The sequence below is a fragment of the Lepisma saccharinum genome, chromosome 2 (assembly GCF_977018435.1).
Source record: "Lepisma saccharinum chromosome 2, izLepSacc3.1, whole genome shotgun sequence".
Classification (NCBI taxonomy): Eukaryota; Metazoa; Arthropoda; class Insecta; order Zygentoma; family Lepismatidae; genus Lepisma; species Lepisma saccharinum.
The window spans coordinates 114,070,710-114,090,644 of record NC_139230.1 but is presented as its reverse complement, the minus strand read 5'-3'; the positions used below and the strand labels follow the sequence as shown (position 1 = coordinate 114,090,644).

General features: G+C 37.2%; 1 protein-coding gene across 1 annotated transcript in view; it reads right to left on the bottom strand.

Moving 5' to 3' along the window:
- The window catches only part of LOC145984123 (transmembrane protein 8B-like), a 248,997-nt gene that overhangs the window by 19,280 nt on the left and 209,782 nt on the right, over nucleotides 1–19,935 (bottom strand). The window contains exon 12 of the mRNA XM_083117558.1: nucleotides 10,037–10,183. Coding sequence (XP_082973684.1) covers nucleotides 10,037–10,183 — 147 coding nt within the window. The remainder of the gene's footprint in view (nucleotides 1–10,036; nucleotides 10,184–19,935) is intronic.

Sequence of the window (19,935 nt, the reverse complement as noted above, 5' to 3'; positions counted from 1 at the left end):
ATTTTCCCACGTTTTCAAACGTCAATAACTCGGCAACAAAGTCATTTCCGGAATTTCGTTACATGAACTTTCCACCTTATTTTCACTCGTACAATCACCTCCCAAGTGTAGTAAGTGCGCGATTTGTAATTAATACACTTACAAGGGGGGTTATCTAAGTGTCCCCCTCCGATTTCCATGAAACTTGGCAGGTGTATAGAGAGGCCCAAAGGAATACGTGTTTTTTATTTCGGCTAAAAAACTGCTTTAGGGGGCAAAACCCCTCAAATATCAAGATGAAGACAAATTGATGCGGGGATCTGACACCTGTGTCCCACTCCGATTTCCATGAAATTTGGCAGGTGTATAGAGGGGCCCAAAGGAAGAAGTACATGTTTTTGTGTTTCAGCTAAAAAACTGTTTTAGGGGGCAATCCCCCCGCTCAAATGTCAAGATGAGGACAAATTGAAGTGGGCATTTGACCCCTCTGTATTTCTTCCTTTGGGCCCCTCTATAAACCTGTCAACTTTCATGAAAATCGGAGGGGGACAGAGGGGTCAAATGCCCACTTCAATTTGTCCTCATTTTGACATTTGAGGGGGCTTGCCCCCTAAAACAGTTTTTATCTGAAACAAGAAACACGTATTTCTTCCTTTGGGTCCCTCTATACACCTGCCAAGTTTCATGGAAATCGGAGGGGGACACAGGGGTCAGATCCCCACATGAATTTGTCCTCATCTTGACATTTGAGGCGGGTTTTACCCCTTAAAACAGTTTTTTAACCGAAGCAAAAAAATACGTATTTCTTCCTTTGGGCCCCTCAAGTTTCATGAAAATCAGATGGGGACAGAGGGGTCAAATGCCCACTTCAATTTGTCCACATTTTGATATTTGGGGGGGCTTGCCCCCTAAAACAGTTTTTTAGCTGAAACAAAAAAAAACACATATTTCTTCCTTTAGGCCCATCTATACACCTGCCAAGTTTCATGGAAATCGGAGGGGGACACATGGGTCAGATCCTCATTTCAATTTGTCCTCATCTTGACATTTGAGGGGGGTTTTGCCCCCTAAAGCAGTTTTTCTTAGCTGAAACAAAAAAACACGTATTTCTTCCTTTGGGCCCCTCTATACACCTACCAAGTTTCATGGAAATTGGAGGGGGACACAGGGGTCAGATCCTCATTTCAATTTGTCCTCATCTTGACATTTGAGGTGGGTTTTGTCCCCTAAAGCAAGTTTTTTAGCTGAAACAAGAAAACACGTATTTCTTCCTTTGGACCCCACTATACACCTGCCAAGTTTCATGGAAATCGGAGGGGGACACTTAGATAACCTCCCTTGTTAGTCTTACACTTTGCAATTATATAACACTGCATACATTATAATGTTTTATTTTAATTTTTAAAACTGTAACTGTAGAACAATTGTATAATTTTTGAATAACATTTCTATCTTGTTAAATGTGTTAAAGGTTTCATCCCGGAATGGAATGTCTCACATTTATGTGTGTTTCCATTTCCAATACATTCAAATGAATACATATTCTTTTCAGTGACATTTACAAAATCACCTCTGACATTTTATGTTAAACAAGTAAGATTATTTTAGCCGATGAGTAGCAAATTATTTTAGGAACAACACTTGAAAAAATATCTTGTAGGACTAACTAATGAAAAATTTCTTTGCAATCAAAGATCATAATACCTTTTAAGGTATGGTAATATTATAATGGGATTTCGGATCTGGATCCAGAACTATCGGATCTGGATCCAGATCCGGAACTATCAGACCCAGATCTGGAACTTTTGGATCCGGATCCGTTTGGCCATCCCTAGATTACATATGCTTTTTTTCATTGGTGGGAACTTTCAAAAAATATAATTTCCTTATTTTATCAAGAACTTTCACTTGGAAAGGAGGAAATACACTGTTGACACTCACATATATTGTCATCATCTTGTACATCTTCCTCTGAAGAATAATTTGTAGATAAAAGTTTGTACGGTGTATATAATGAACACCCATGCCAACCGGTGTTATTAAAGCAAACACAATGCATGTTATATTGCTATATTAGGTGAAGTTCAGTGAATACAGCTACGACATTAAGATTTTTTACTATTTTTTTTTCTGCTAGCAGGATAAAACTAACTCTTGAAGTCCCAAATTTCATGTATGTATTCACTACTTCTCGTGGCAAAGTTAATTTTATTATCATGTTATATCTGCTCTCAACTCAACATATTCATAAATATTGTGCTCTCCTTCAAATTCGACATCTGACAAACCACATTCAGGTGACACATTTGACACTGAACTGAGCCAAATACAGTAAGCGAATAGAGTTTACCAATGTTTTAGTCCAGATAATTTATTGACTAATCTGAACTATTATTCAACTTGACAATACGTCTGTTAGATGAACAACAATGAGCAAAGATGAAAAAGGTTCACTTGCACTTTGAATCTGCTATTGCATATACACATATCTACCTAAAATCGGTACCCATCAATCTGATCATACTTATAGTAGTAATCCATTGTAGTATCCTTTAGATGCGAGATAAAAATTTAACTTTTTCTACAAGTGTAGAGCATTAATATTTGTTAAAAGTCACAGAACATGGAAGCAAAATAGGGGTCACAAGTCAAAATGGCAGGTCCATCCTTCTAGTGTTAACACATCATGCATAGAGGCATTGTCATGGTGGATAATCTGCTTGTTAGGCCAAAGTTCGGGTCCTTTTCTCTGAACAGATTCCCATATCCTTGTTAGCACTACCAAATAACACTGTTTGTCCTTGGGCAATGAATTGATAGTGAATTATCCCCTTGTGATCGAAGAAATACACAAACATGGTCTTGAGACAAGTATGCTTTCATTGGCCAAGGTGAATTCTGTGATTTCCACTGCATGCTCTAGTGTTTCTTTTTTGTGGGTCATATTGAAAACACCTGCCTTGTAATCAAGGGGTCCTGGGTTCAATACCCGGTGGAGGCACATCGTGGCTTGAATCCCAATTTAAACTGTAGGTCCAGTCCTGATTAGCCTTTCTGTGCCTAAAGTGGACTTAAAACAACAATTCAATAAATCAGACATATTGAAAACACCATGCTTCACTAGAATGACCTTAAATGTATTGTGTAAAAGATCAGATAAAATGTGAAACTGACATTGTTTCTGGCCATATGTCAAGATTGAAGGCACCAACTTTGGAGATTTTTTTTTCACCACCAGTATACTGTTGGCACACACTATCTCTATTATTGCCAGGGAGCAAATGGCTTATTTGGTCTGTGGCTCATGTAAATGCAAGTTGGAACATCTCCAACCATGCTTTGATACATGAGTATGCAAGACTTAAAACCCCAGAAACACAACGCAGTCATTCCAGGATTTAAATTGTCACACCTTCAATATGCAAACAAAAACCATATATGAAAATAAACACTAAAATGAAGCAAAATAACACACAAGTGTTACTTGGATTAATTGCTAAAGTATCGACCTTTAGCAGACGGGAAGTCTGTAAGCCTCTTGGGATGGGGGATTTTTAAGAACATGTTCTTTTGACGAATGTGCAGTGTTGCACAAAAAAATTATAGAATGAAAACTATTTACCATGGACAGTTGTGGTTGATTTTGTTTCTTCTTCACAAAGTATTGTGCTCTTGTTGGGAGAGAAATTATGGTACCTTGTTCCCACAAAAGAGAAGAAGAACATTTAAATGTTACAAAAATCCTGCTTGAAGAATTCCTGTGAGTCCTGAAATAAACCGACCTCAATACTCTTTCTTTTTTTTAACCTTAGGGTCCTATGACCATGCAAACATTTGTTGATAATAGTTCAATAGCTCATGTGTTAAAAACAATTTTTAATTGGATTCCACAATACTAAAAAGAAAAAGCATGATAGGTGCTGGTAAGTATGTTAGCCTAGCAGTAAGATAGGTAAATATTGTATTGTTATAGGCACAATGCAAAGATATATGTGTCCTACTGTTGCAAACAGTTTTTGGTGCCATGTGCTAAATAGTGGTCAAAGATTGGCAGATAAAAGTTCAAAAAATACTTCCTTTCAGGAAAATCTGGGTTTCTTTATTTCTTTTTTTTCCATATTTTTTAAAAATCCAAAAATATGAATAGTTTTCCAAAGAGTAGTTTTTTGTGGTGTCTAAATTCTAAACCTTTCATTCTATGAATTTTTAAAAACATTTCTTTGTATTTGAAAAGTCTGTGCTTTAAAATTCTTAAGAAGGACAACACAGTAAGTTTTTAACAAACTTCCGATTGAGTATGTCACACCCTCATGTGTTCATAAATGAACAAAAAAAGAGAGAACTGAAATATTATCTCTGGTTTTGGTGAAATGGTGTGCTAATTCCTGTCATGTGGTGGTAGTCAAGATATTGACCTGCAGTTCCAAATGTGGTTGATATTGTGACCATTTGCCCAGAAAAGGTTAACAAGCTAATATTACCCAAAGAATTTCAGGATGTTGAAGAATGTGTGTTTTCACCCATTATTTTAACAAAACAGAAGGGTCACTCAAACATATTTTCCACTTAAAATTTTCACAAATACAGAGAACCTTAGTATTAACTTTTTCCACAAAGCTGTTTTTTGTAGTTCTATTAATTTTGCTGGCCACTGCCACCAACCATGTTGGAACTTGTTACACTGTTGCTTGGCAAGCTTCTATTGTTTTTAGTTCTTTGGCTGCAGCTAGGTGCACTTGTCATCTGCATGCAAAGAGGGTGGTGGCAGTAACCACTGAAATTAATCAAGTGCTGGCATAAGTGCACTGAACTAAAAGGGGACTATGTTGAACAGTGATAATGTAATTATTTCAGTGTCTGCAATAAATGCTCTGTAACATGAGAAAAAGATTAACTTTCCCACGAAAAGTAGTGAATGCATACATAAAATATGGGACTTCAAGAGTTAGTTTTTTCCTGCTAACAGAAAAAAAAATAGTAAAAATCTTAATGTCATAGCTGTATTCACTGAACTTCACCTAATATAGCAACATAACATGCATTGTGTTTGCTTTAATAACACTGGTCAACATGGGTTTGGATGATTCACAGATGACTGTTGTCTCTGAATAAAATCAGCATGCTGATTCCAAAAATGAAATCAAGTTGGAAAACAGCAATATATTAACAGCCTTAATTTCACAATAAAATGTGTTGTTCCATCATTTCCCCAAGAGATGGCTCTGTTTAGATGGTGGTAAAATATTGGTTTTCTACAATACAAGTCCTCCAAATTTGAACTATAAATGCACATAGAATAGTGAGCATTTAATCCACCTTCTATTTTTCACAAGACACATTGGCATGAAAGTTGCAACCTTTGATTATATAATTTCCATTTTCGAAATCCCTCATAATCTATTTTATATTTATTTTGTTGCATTCTGTAATAGGTGTAATGGAATGGTGAATATGAGAAATTTGATTGTGAAATTGTGATAAATCGTGTTATGATGAGAAAAAATGGATGTCATGTGTGTGATCGGCATTTGAAATACTTCCAGAATCAGCTATTGGTTTGTAAACAACCGAAATTTTCCTTGTTTAAATTTATTTTGTTGCGTTCTGTAACAGGTGTAAATTGAATGCTCAATATGAGAATTTTGATTGTGAAATATCCTGACATGATGGGGGGAAATGAATGTCATGTACATGATCAGCAATCAAAATACTTCCACAATTACCTAATGGTTTGTAAACAATTGAAATTTTCCTTGTTTAAATTTATTTTGTTGTGTTCTGTAAGGGAGAATTCACACCGAAGGGACACGTGTTGCTTGGAAGCGAACCATCAGTAATCAATGCAACCTTTCGAACCAAAGAGACATGGTAAGATGCACATGTTGCATGTTGCTTACGTGTCGCTTCAGTTTGTTGTTCGCGTTTGCGCAGTGAATGCTTCACTCCAACGAGCTATATTTAGACTTCAGAAGAGAGCCCAACCGGAGGCCTTACAATGTATTTGAAGCTCAAATTTGTTGATAAAATAAAGTATTGATATGTACAATGTTTTAAGATTTAAACACAACATTCTTTTTGCTTTATCAAGTTTTTTGATGCAGTTATGGGCTGTAATTTACCTTCAACATCGTGTAAAGAGGCCGTGTTTTCACCATTTACGAAAATTCTTGGACTAAGGACATTGACTTAAAAAAAAATACCAGGACATGGCTTCACGAAGATTGAGAACCATTTCTCTAGTGTTTAGGTATTCACCTTATCCAGACTGGAAGTTCTAGTGTATACAGTTTGATGTCAGTGCATATTATATCTCAGTTTTCTCATGCACAACATGCCTTTCATGAGTTTCAATAACTTCCACAAATTTTACAATGCGATTTAGATGTAACAATGTCTCTTGTTATGTTTTTCTTGGGTGACTAATAAACTGATTAATGCAATTATATCGGCATCATCATGCAAACTGAGCAAAGAAACAAGTGTTGCTTGCTGTGTGTCGCATGCATCTTGTCTCTTTGGCAGGGTTGGCAAAATTTGTGTTCTTTTTAAGAGAAACAAAACAAAGTTTTTTTTTGTTTTGAACCTGTTTTAAATGTTTTAAACAAAAAAACATGTTTAAACAAATAAAATGTTTAAAACATAATGCCAAGAAGACTTATTTTCTTAGAATAGTGATTAATAAAGAATCTGTTAATCATCCAAGGATAGACTGTGTTCCTATTATAAAGTAAATACGTGACTAACTTCTTAAAATACAAATGTATTTTAGTCTTAAATCCTGCATGTTAGCTGTTTGAGAAGCTTGAACTAATAAACAGTTGAGAGGCCTACTGAGTATACGTGGTAGCTACTCTGTCTTTTTTTGTGTTTTGTTTTTTAATATATTTTATCTTGAATGCGACTGACACTGTCAACAATTTGCACATTTTGCAGTGTGCAAAGTGAGGAACAAAACGGTTTCATTCATGTAGTATTCAATTTTTAAAATATTTTAAACACCTGTAAAAAATACAGCCAGGTGTTTTAAACTTGACCCACAGGTATTCATCAGGATATGGTTCTCTGTTAATTCAATATGCATTTTCAGCCACTGAACAGATTTCTATACACAATAAACAGAATAACATGCATTGATGAAAGGCATAGTTATAAAACATGTAAATAACCACAAACTATCAAACACCAAGTATCAAAATGTGTTTTAAACAAGTCTGAAAGAAACATGTTAAAACACTTTGTTTTAAACCTTTGTGAAAAAAAAACACAGCCATGTGTTTAAAACAAGTTGTTTAAAACACTTTTGTTTTAAACATTCCAACTCTGCTCTTCGGTGTGAATTCTCCCTTATAGGTATATGAGAATTTTGATTGTGAAACTGTGATAAATCCTGATGTGATGGGATTGGCATTGAAAATATTTCCGGAATCAGCTATTGGTTTGTAAACAACCGAAATTTCCCTTGTTTAAATTAATTTGCATTCTGTAATAGGTATAATGGCGAATATGAGAATTTTGATTGTGAAACTGTGATAAATCCAGATGTGATGGGAGAAAATGGATATCGTGTGCATGATCAGCATTCAAAATACTTTCTGAATCACCTATTGGTTTGTAAACAACCAATTTTTTTTTTTCTTTGTAGCTAATCAGTGGTGATTTACTCATCATGGTGGAGCCTAGGTCACCTTGAACAATCCTCCTAGGCAACCATTTATGTGACATAACAGACTACACGCTATCCTGAAGACGGAGGCAGATTCGGCCTCCGAAACGTAGGTAAAAAGTTTATTTTTTTGTAAAAATTAACAGTGGTTAAAAGTCCAAAACTCCATGATGAACCAAAATTTTCCTTGTTTAAATTTATTTTGTTGCATTCTGTAACAGGTGTAATGGAATGGTAAATATGAGAATTTTGATTGTATAATTGTGAAAAATCCTGACGTGATGGGAAAATATGGATGTAATTTCGGTGATCAGCATTCCAAATACTTCAAGAATCACCAATTGATTTGAAATCATCTACATTTTTTTAAAAAATGCAGGGCTGTGTAATTATTATCTCTCTATGTACCTGGTAATACTTCAAGATTCATTTGTTAATTTTCCAGGTTTCATTAAAAAATATATTTGAAGGTATATTTAGGAAATAAAATCTCCAAAACTGAGTATGTATTTTGGGATTTTTTTAAGTGCACATTAATTTATCTTTGAGGAACACTAAACTGAAGACATTTTAAAGAAATATGATAGTCCTTACAACCTCAATTATGTCTATCATACTTGCTTGTAAACTTTGAATAACTCTTCCATATGAATATTCAGATATTCAGCCATGAACCAGAAACTAGCAACTCCTACCAAGTTTTCTGTACTCCTGAGCCATCTCACAAAATGAGGCAAAGATGTTAATTTTTATTATTATGACACAATAATAGTCCTGAACATTGAACATCCCAAGAGAATATATGAGAATTTTGTTATAAATATTATAATGTTTTGAGAATTGATGAAGGAAATGAAGCATCCCATTGGGCAATTGGACAATAGTCATATGAGAGAGCAGAATTAACCTTTTGCCGCACAAGGCCTTTTTCACATGTAAGCCTCTATTGCCCGAGCCGATTTTGAGCAAAATGCAGAGTTTCAATTAAATGAGTGTAGATCGGAGGCTAATTGCCCTAGGGAGATGAGTGATATACCGTTATACGCGGAATGAACCAGATATTCAGACTATATGAATTTTTTGCAAATTCAGCGTATATGTGGCGGGGGAGGTAGCTAACTCTCAAAATTCCAAAATTTCGGAAAAAAAAATTGGTTCCCCCACCATCCCCCCAAGAAAAAAGTACATGACAGTGTCGACATGCACATGGAAATGATCACTGACATGTAAGAAACAGAAAAATATTTGCATCATTGTCGTATGACAAATGTAACTTGAGTTGTATCCCCAAAAGGAATGGTGGGAACGCCACTAATTCAAGCTTCAAAATGCAGCGGTACCTTGAAATGACTATAGCTCAGAAACTAAATGCCCTAGAGATATGAAAGATATACCATTGTACGCAGAATGAATCACAGATTCATACGATATATAATTTATGCACATTCGGCTTACATATGGAGGGGGAAAGGGGGAAATCCCCTCAAAAATACTTTTCTTAAAAAAAATGGTGTTTCCCCCACCCCCCCTGCCCCGGAAAAAAATGCCAAATGCACAAAATGCAAAATTTATGCAAATTTGGTGTATATATGGAGGGGGAAGGGAGAAAACCCCCAAAAATTATTTTAAAAAATTGTCACTTCACCCAAAAAATGTCCTCGCACTTGGGCACAAAACTACACCTACGCACAACATTCACGGACGAAAAGCTAGAATGTAGTAAAAAATGAGCGCCAATTCTTGCAGCTGCTTGAAATTCTTTTTTTAGACAATGCTGGGTAACCCCTGTTGCCACTTTGCTAAAAAAAACAAAGGTTTCCTTCAGCGCGCTTCGAAATTCCATTCTCACAACGCAGATTCAACAACCAGTCTTCCCCCCGCCCCCCCCTGCTTGCGCCCTCACGGAAAACTTTAATTTTGACATTGGATACTGATAAACAAGCTTCCTTCGAATGCACTTAGCAGGAGGGAGTGAAAAGTATTGCTTTAGAACAACAAAGCCGGTCTTCCTTTGTCGGCAAAAAATTGACCTTGAAAAGAGACGCAAAAGAGAAGTCCCTCTTCCCGCCTTTCCCCCTCCATTTTCATGAAGACAAAAAAAAAATGCAAAAAACCATTTCTGTTAAATACATGTGTTAGGAACAATATAAAAAAATAAAATCGAAATTCTAGCCAAAAATAGAAAAGTTATAACGTAAAAACTACGACCTCGACACAGCGTCTCGATCGAGATGCTTGGTTCCGTGAGGGTTACTTTTAGGTATCTCGTTCGAGATGCTTGGGCGGCAAAAGGTTAATGTGTAAACCATGTGTCAATTACAAATCTGTAAAGCTTATAAACATGAAAAATACTGAAGAAGAAAAAATATGAATTATATGAGTAAATCGACTTACCAAATAGTTAGTTTCAGTCTCAATGAATGCAAATAAAATCAATCCAATTCCTGCTAAAACTATCCCTGGTAATAGTACCATCAGCAAAGAGTATTTGACAGGAATGCAGGCTTGTTGACGGCAACAGCGAACACACCATGTCAATATCTGAAAAACAACATACATGCACAAGATTATTGAATATAGGTATTGTATATTTTATTATGATTTTATACTACATTTTATTTAATATGTATAGGGATAGAACACAACACATATGTAGTGGATAAATGGAAGGAGGGACACAAGGGTTAAATAAAATATGAACTGGACACAGGAAAAAAAATCAAACTTTCATGGCTGTGAGATGCATCTTCATATGTAGAAACAAAGCAACAAGAATGAAGTGATAGTGTGACCTACAGGGTTGCCAGACCCAGAAACGAAGTTGCAGGTGGTACGAAAAAACATGGTCCTTTTGCCAGGCTTGTTGAAAACTGAGTGGTGGGGGGTTTGGGAGAAGGTGCAATGTGGAGGGAGGCCAATGATGGGGGTGAGGTGAAAATGGGGGACATTTCTGGGTGGCCTTCTTTAGGCCAGGGGGTGTGGTAGCACTCACAGCTGATATGAAGGCCCTCTCCTATCTTTTGCATACTGAGATGTTTGTAGATTGAGGTAAGAGTTGGATGATCACTACCCGGAAGCAGTAATTGAAAGGGATGTTGTGATGGTTGGTATGGATGGTGACAGTGAAGTCCAGGTGTGGGTGGAGGAGTAGTTGTTGATCCTGAGGTTGAGGGCCATGGATGCTCCAGGTGAGGATTTGAGGTGTGGCAGGCCCCTTTGTGTATGGGGGGTGAATTTCACAGTCACAGTGTACCTTCGGTGGTTGCATTTCTGTACAAAGGGAAGTTGGTTGTGGGTTGGGGTGGACCAGGATGTTTTGGAGGCTGGGGGTGGGGGGAGCATTTCCATTCAACTCTGCACTTGTCAGGGAAGATGTTTCTGGTGTCGGGACCACTGTGGTGGATGGGAAGGAGGGAACATAGAGTATGACTAGTTTTGTTGAGGTGGGGGTGATATTGGGTGACAAGTAGAGGGGGTTTATGGTAAGTTGCAGTTCGGGATATTTGTTTGGTGACCAGGGTGGAAGGTTTTCCAAGGTTGACCAAGGATTGGTGTAGGCAGAGTTTGTAGTTCTGCTGGGAGGTGGGTGAGGTGTTGAGGCATTGACCCCTGAGAACCAGGGAGAATGGGATGGCTTTCTTGGTGCGGAATGGATAGGAGCTGGGAAAGTGTAGGTATTGCATATAGTAGTTGGTAGGTTTGATGTGGATAGAGATTTACAAATTACCTTTCTTAATGTTCACATCCAGATGGAGCAGAAGTGGTGAAGTTGGTCTAGGAAGTTGGATGGTGTCCAAAGCTGTAACGAGCACATGAGCAACAGCCGGCGGTTGGCTCGATGCCAACAGATACCTAACCCTCCCAATAATCAACAACATATGACGTGTCTCTTGTCAGCTGCTCTGCAGTGTGGAAGGTCGTAAATAGGAAGTGTTTACAGCCAAGAGAAAGGAACCTGTGACTTAGCATTGGGCTAGTGCCAAGACTTGGCACTGACCAGGGTCTCCAAAGACACGTGTGACATTGGAAGCATTCCAAGGGTCGGCCTTGCCTGACAGCTGCCAACAAAGCTGTAAGGTTGCCAACTGACCAGGTGAGTCCACGTGCCAATAAATGAACTTAGGTGAAAATAGTCACAATGATAAGGAAGCTCTAGGAAGGCCACACGGTAGGGCAACTTGACGAGTAGACAGATAATACTATAAAAACCACTTAAAACATAAAATAAACATCCTGTTGTGGCTGAGCATTCCTGGCATGGGGAACTGCTGACCTATCGAGAGATCATTGGCTGTGGCTAGACCAAAAGGTATGATGGACTTTGTCTGTTGTTGGTGCCTTAGATTACTCTTCTAAGTCAGTAACTTGATATATATAATTAGTTAACATTAAGAGTGCACTAAATGTAATCCCTAGGCTACGTTTTTAGAATAAACATTGTGAATATGAGAAAAGCGAGTGTCTATCCACATCTTTAAACTTCTTCTGAGTCACAATCCCGAGTAACAGTGTCTAGCAGTTAGAGGCGGTTACAAAGAATGAAGATGTCATTGATGAAACAGAGCCAGAGGAGAGGTTTCAGGGGTTGCATCTCCAGGAACTCTTGTTCGAGTTTGATCATGAAGAGGTTGGCAGAGGATTGGGCAATCAATCAATCAACATTTGCATTCCTATTATAAGTTACATCCTTTACAGGAATCTACAATGTGGATCAAGTTTCGTTAAGTCCCTGTGTATGAAGTTGATTTTAAAACTGATTTCTGTCATTCTATTTTTCTTGCTCTAAAGACAGTCTTAGCCTTATGTAGCGGACAGTACCATGTGATTATTTGCACATGTAATTGCATTTTCTTATAAGGGAAAAGGCACATGTGGTTCACAACCAATTTTGTTGGACCCCAAAATTTCCTAGAGCTTCGTGTTAATTCAGTACTTGAATTATAACACCATTAAGCCTTGTTTCCATGATATGAAAAACTCAATATGCTGACCAAGGCAGAAATTTATTTTATTATAAAACATAAACTAAATGTAACGTTTCAACCTTCTAGCAAGGTCTTCTTCAGACACTGCACCAAGTACAAATGAAACAAGGTACAAAAAAGGATGATATATATACACAAAAATTATTCCCCTCCAGACACAAGACTATTAGAAAGTTGTTATCCTGGAACATTCCCGCAGGTGGCCTTCATTTGTCAACTGTACTTTCACCTGACAGGCAATTTAGCTAAACATTTTCTTTCATCTGGAAGGTGGTTGGACTCTATATCTCACACTCTTTTTCCTTTCTTTCTTCATTCTTCTTCCTTCTTCTCTTCTCTTTCTCTCTTGTCCTTTCCACTCTATCTAACACCTTCCTCCATTCTTTGTTTATCTTCAGTCCCCCATTCCAGTTCATTGTGTCTTCTTCACATTTCTTCTCTATTTCCTTGGCCTCCTTACATTTTCTCACTTTCTAATAGTCTTGTGTCTGGAAGGGAATAATTTTTGTGTATATATATCGTCCTTTTTTGTACCTTGTTTCATTTGTACTTGGTGCAGAGTCTGAAGAAGACCTTGCTAGAAGGTTGAAACGTTACGTTTAGTTTATGTTTTACAATAAAATAAATTTCTGCCTTGGTCAGCATATTGAGTTTTTCAGTACTTGAAATATAAATCTCTCCACAGAGCCAAGTGTATTTTCCAAAGTCTTGTTGTGGCAGGTTATAATATTAAACAGGGTGTCTACCAGTTGAGAAAGTCATGAATGTCAAGATAAAGGAATCAACAAGTAGGTCAAAAAGTCAATAAAAGTCAAGAAATTATACTTGTGGTGAAGAATTTTTGCTATCACAACGACTGATCAATTGATTTAGTTTATTTAACTTCACTTTTCTGCCTCTTAGCTAATCGTGAAGATGAGGATGAATGGTGGTTAAATAAGATGGATGAAGGGACAGTCACAAATATAGTATGGGAATGGCCCAACACATAAGATAAGACTGGCTGAGAGTCCAAATGCCAGAGCATTGCTAGTCTGTCAAATGCAGCCCAGGACGCATTAATAGTAGGCCTCAAAACAGGTAAAGTTATGTTCATTTCAGACAGATGCAGGATATGTGTCCATTGTTTTTATCAATAGTTGATTTTTAAATCAGTTTTAAATGTATGACTCATTTCCTATAATGTGAATAAGATTTGCAAAACTTAGCACCCAACTCTGTCTGCTTTATAATTTCAAAATTACATTATGAAAAACTATGGAACAATTTTCACCACAACTTTCTTTCATGTAGGATTATAACACTACTACAGTTTAAAATTTTTCAATTCACTTAGATGCATGCAGAGACCTGCACAAGACCCGGAAAATACCCATCTGCAAGGAGGCGCAATAACACTGGTCTACAAATTTTCATGAACTTTCTGCTCATGTATATTTTTCAGTCTTATTTTCATAATTTGGACCCACTGAACACGAATATGACATTGGTTTTGCTGTAATGTCAGTTTTTTGGGTCGTTTATTATTTCTTATTGAAACGTGTAGCCTATATGTCATATGTATTATGTAGAAAAACATAAAATTACACACACAGTACAGTCAGTACCCAGTAAGTTACATATATAATGAACAGTATAACAATGGAAAATAGCTAAAGCAATACAATGAAATGAACAGAATACATTAATATTACACATCAGTCCCTTAATTTAGTTCATATTATGTAACAACATCTTCAAGAGTGAAAATTTGTTGTTCGTTGTCTTTTTTGGGAAACACTCCCTTCCCATTCATCATGAACTAATCCCCAAATGTAATCACCCATCATGGCACAGTCCCATCTTCCCTGGTATCTGCTTTCCATGAATTGGATTCCTTTTGAAAGTGTTCGCCGTGTTCTTCGCTTATCTGTCCCAAATTCTGCCAAAAGAAATCAAGATGAGAATGAAGCATGTGTAATTTTACAGACATTCTACAGCCCAGTGCTCTATATCTATCAATTAGTGTCTTAACTTGATCGACAAGAGCTTCACTTCTGTCGTGGACAAGAAATCTCTTCACCAAGTTGTGGAAGGCCTTCCAAGCATTTCTTTCCAGCTCGGTCATATTTTGTTTAAGTTCCTTACTATTTAGCATGGAACACATCTGTGGTCCTGTAAAAACGTCACCCACAATTTTTGCCTCTGACAGATTAGGATTTTTTTTATGTACTGTAGAGCAGCTGACTCACTATCCAATGCCGTCATAAATTGTTTTGCCAACCTCCGTTTAACGTGCAGCGTTGGTAGGAGAATCTTCTCTCTGGGCACTTAAGCTGTGCTTATCACATTGTGTTTTCCTGGAATTAGCTCTGTTCTTTCAGGCCACACAGTTTGCTCGTACTGTCCCAGAGACAGAGAAAACAAGAATACTTTGTATACCCACTTTGTAACCCAAGAAGAAAACCAATTAACCACTGGTGTTAATCATATTGGAATTTCTCCAACATCAACTTCACACTTGAGTAACTTTCCTTCAAGTGGATGGAGTACGCGACTGGAATTGGTTCGTACTGAAAGCCAATTGCACTAAAGAGACCACTTATATCAGAACAGTAGCACAGCGACTCTTCCACAACAACAACAACAAAAAGAAAGAAAGAAAAGAAATACGAAAACACCTGGTGTCTCTTTCTGAATTTTGTTATTCTTCAGCAAGGAAGTAGCAAGATCCATTCCTTCAGCCGTAAAGCTAAAAGTTCAGACTTATTTTTTGGTAAATTCAGGTCTCGAATAAGCTATTTCTGGTTCAGTAAATGAGTTTTCTTGCTATCCTCATCATCAGTAACATGGTCACCAGAACTGTCCAAATCACTACCGTCTTCCGCAAACATGGTTTGGATTGCAGGCGATGGTATAGGAAGATCTTCAGTGTCAGGAACAGGTGCTTGGGAGGATGATATGTCTGACGCCTGTTCTTCCCCCTCTTGAAATGTGGCAGGTCGATCATGCAAAAGTAACAATCATCATGATGATTCGTAGGTTCCCTCCACACTCGCAGAATTGCAAATGGCATGCCTTTCCTGCTACCATGCAACCAATGTTCCATCGTCGACTTGCAGTTACCACACATAACATGTGGAGCTCATGGTTTGTCCAGATCACCAACAGCCATTCCAAAGTATGCTTTATAGGCTTCACAAAATTTTGTCCCTGGTACAATGACATGTTTAGTTTGCTTGGGCCCAATATAGTATCCACATACATAACAGAATGAGTCTGCATGTAATTTGCACTTCCGACCCGCTGACATGCTGCTCCATAACAAAGCAAATGAACTTAATGCAGATTAACACACACGCAGATTGAAGTAGTAGACATGGTGGTGAAGAAATAACCTTGAAACACACAACCACAAGGCCAAAGTAGGAATTCAGGTGAGCGCTTGTACTCTTCAAATTTACTACGCACTGATAGAAACACACACACACACAAAAAAAAAATAGATAAACCAAACAGACGGGGTAGACATGAAGGGGGAGTTTCGAACCTTTACAGAAGTTATAATTAACAGCAACTGTGCTTCCATCTAGCGACTGTAAAAGTACATACACCCATATTGCTGTGGCTAAGCCAGCAGTGCAAGAGAACAAAACATGCTAATATCTTTCAAAATGTTGATATTTCGACAAAATCGTTGCCGGATTCGTGTTTAGTGGGTCGAAATCTATAAGAATTCATCACAAAAAAATGATAAGCAAAATTTTGTTGACCAGTGTAATATGCAACACGCACGTCAAGCCCAGGTGTTCGACATCGTGCAAGCGAGCTTCACGTCACAGTTGTGCACAGGCATCGATGCCTGCCAGGTTTTTCTATTACCCGGGTCTTAAGAAGACCCGTGAGACTCAATGTAGTTCTTGCAGGTAGACGCAAGCACTACTGTCAGTGTTGCCAATGGCAATTATATTTGACTACGCATGGAAATATTTGAATTTCTACTAGGCGTAGGTGCCTTTAGGTTGTATAACCATTCACGTAGCAAGGGGTGGGTGAAGTGGGTGACCACCCTGAGCCTCGCGCATGTAGGGGCCTTGCGTCCCATGAGGTTGATACGAAAAACATAATAAATGGAAGTGAGAGAGATAGAAAAGGTTAATTTTTTTGGACAATAAATTTAAACTTCTTTCTATCTGGTTTTATATTCTAGTTTAATGTTATAATTTGAATGAATACGTCAAATCAGAGGCGGGCAGGAGCTCTAAGGCTAAGGGGCCTTGAAAAATTCAAAATAATTCTCATTTCTCATGCGAAACATTAACGCAAAAATTGCTTGGACCTTTTTTATCCATTTATAATTTTCTTGAATAAAAAGCACTTTGTCTTGGTTTTTCTTCTGTCTCATGACCTTGCATAGCCTACCCGATTTTAATATGTTCACGATAAAGCACCTCAAACTGGCACGGAGCAAAGTATGGAGCATTTAAATGCTTCCGATGTTTTAAACTGAAGAAGGGTATGGATAATATTAGCAGTTCCTCCTTCCTTCCTACAACTTCAGATGCAGCTATTGCCTTCTGTAACAGGCACGAAGATGATTGATCTTCTGAATTTCGTGGTTCTACGTTTCAGGAATGTGATTAAATCTGAAATCAAGTGCTTTGGCAAAGTTTCTTCTCCTTGATAGCTCTACACTAGCTTCCAGTGTTCACTGTATCCTGCACCGTCTTCTGTTTGTTTCCTACTCTTCAAGTAACAACCACGAAAAAAGAACTATCTTTCTCAAAATTGAAACTTAAGGTAGTGTCGAATGGTATGATTCAGCCCAAATTTAGCAAACTCAGTAATCTCACACTTGAATGAGAAAGGGCCAAGATCTAATGTCATTCGATGCCCAGAAGCGAGCTTTCTGTTAAGCAAGGTGGTTTGATTTAAATAAGGTAGATTTAAATCAAGATTTAAATTGGGGAATTCTATTTTAAAATATCTCTTATCCAAATCACTTTAAATAAAATTACAGAATAATGTAAACAAGAAATTTGTAGATATCAGAATCACTTTTTGTGAAAGTACATTAATCTCGTAATCGTTTAATGGTGTTTATTATGCTCTAAGGAAACAAAATATATGTACTGATGGGGTGAAGCTCATACAAAAGTAAATGTAATATGTCATCTGAAAAAAAAACCACTTAAATTTCCCTTGATTTAACATTCAATAATTTTTATAAGCAAAGCACATTTTTTAAATAGAATAATATACAAAATACTAATCATGTTAAACTGTAAATAGTGTCATTTTCATTAAACTGTAATAATTATGGCAGTTGATATTTGGCTAACTATCATTAAAAACACTAAAATTCGGCTACGAAGACTGCAAAAATTATTTTAAGTTAAAATTATAAAGTACATCCAGAATTTATTATTTTTACTGTAAGAAAAGATATTGAAATTATAATAGTTTCATTAACACACTCAACAAACATTTTCATATTAGGTTCATTATGTTCAGTTCCAGAAACAGAGAAATGCATATTTACATGTAATTTGTAATTTGCTTTAATCAAACTGTTCAAATATTTTACAGGGCCGTTTATCAGAAAAAGCCTTTTTATATAAAAAAATATGTCTATGTGTATGATGCCAAGAAAACGATCAATTTAAATAAAAAAAATATGAATAAAAATCATTATTTTTTTTATCCACCCAGCTGTTAAGAGGGGCGGGGGAGGGGATAAGTAAGTATTTGTATTTTCTTCTTTTGAATACATAAATGTCAAAGAAAGATATGTTGTAATACATGAAAATTCAGAGCTAGAGCAAAGATTTGTATAATTATTAATGTAAGTGTAGCCATAACCAGCCATTTTAACTCTTTCGCTGCGTTCGTCGCATTTATGCACAGCACGCCAGGTGCCTTGCTCTGCGGAAGTCGCATTATTGCGAGTTCATACTTCCACTCGCTGTGGGTGTCGCATTTCAGCAGTACGTCGCTTTTAGTAGCCTTCAGACATCTGTTGATACTATTTGGAACTATTTTAACTTGTAGTTTTTTTTATATCCGTATGATGTCGCTAATTACACCTCCGTTTAGAATACGAGCGTTGAGTGCTCTGACATGTCAGTTTCTAATGCATGTTCGAATGTAAACAACATGGCTTCGTCAAGTCGTCAACACTTGTCTGATAATGATGTTACTCAACTGTTGAATCAGAAGGTGAATTAAGTTGTGACGATAATAGCGACAGTTTTTATGAGACTTCAAGTGGTGACAGTGATTGTGTAGTGTCTGATGAAGAATTTGTACCGCCGTCCGTAACATTATGGAGCAGAGTGCAATGCAGCATTGATCTAGGTGCGGGAAGTTCAACACAGGCAAGTGCTAAGTTACTTGGTGACAGTACAGTATTTAGCACACCATTTTCTTGTTTTATCAAATATTTCCCCCGCTCAGTATTTGAACACACAGCAGAACAAACTGAAGTTTTCGCCACTCAGTATCTTGATACTACCGTGCGTCCATTTCGATCTGCAGCCGAGAGATCGGGAGAAAAGTGGCGGTCGGCGCTGATGGAGGTGCCGACATTTGCGGCCTGTAATGCCCGCATATTTTTATGGACATATGCAGACATTTATATAAATATTGCAAAACTAGCACTAACCTGTGTTATAAGAGTTGTTCAAAGTGATGTCCACCTACATTCACACATTCCTGGCATTGTTTGATGAAATTTTGATTCACACGCAAAAGTTCTTCTTCCGTAATTCTTCCTAGTTCTGCCCTTATATTGTCTTTTAGTTCGTCGATGCTATGAGGGTTATTTCGGTAGACTCTATTTTTCAAGGTTCCCCACAAATAATAGTCACATACGGTAAGATCTGGCGAACGTGAAGGCCATAAACCTCTTGAAATTATTCTGTCATCAAACACCTCCCTTATAGCGTCCAAAGAATCAGCTGCGGTATGGGCTGTGGCCGAATCTTGTTGAAAATACCCACATTGTCTCTCATTATCTGATAACAACTGAAAAAACGGCACGAGTATTTGTGTGCAGTACCTCTCTGAATTTATTGTGTCTTCAAAAAATATAGGCCCTATTATTCTTTTGGCACTTACAGCACACCACACACCAATTTTTGCATCGTGTAACGGAACTTCGTGTATTATTCGGGGATTTTCAGTGCTCCAGTATCTATTGTTCTGTGAACAAACATGACCACGCAAGTGAAACCATGCTTCATCCGAAAAAATTATTAACTGTGGATCAACAATACCATCTACAATATTCTGCAAAACCCAATTACAGAAATTTACTCTACTTACGTT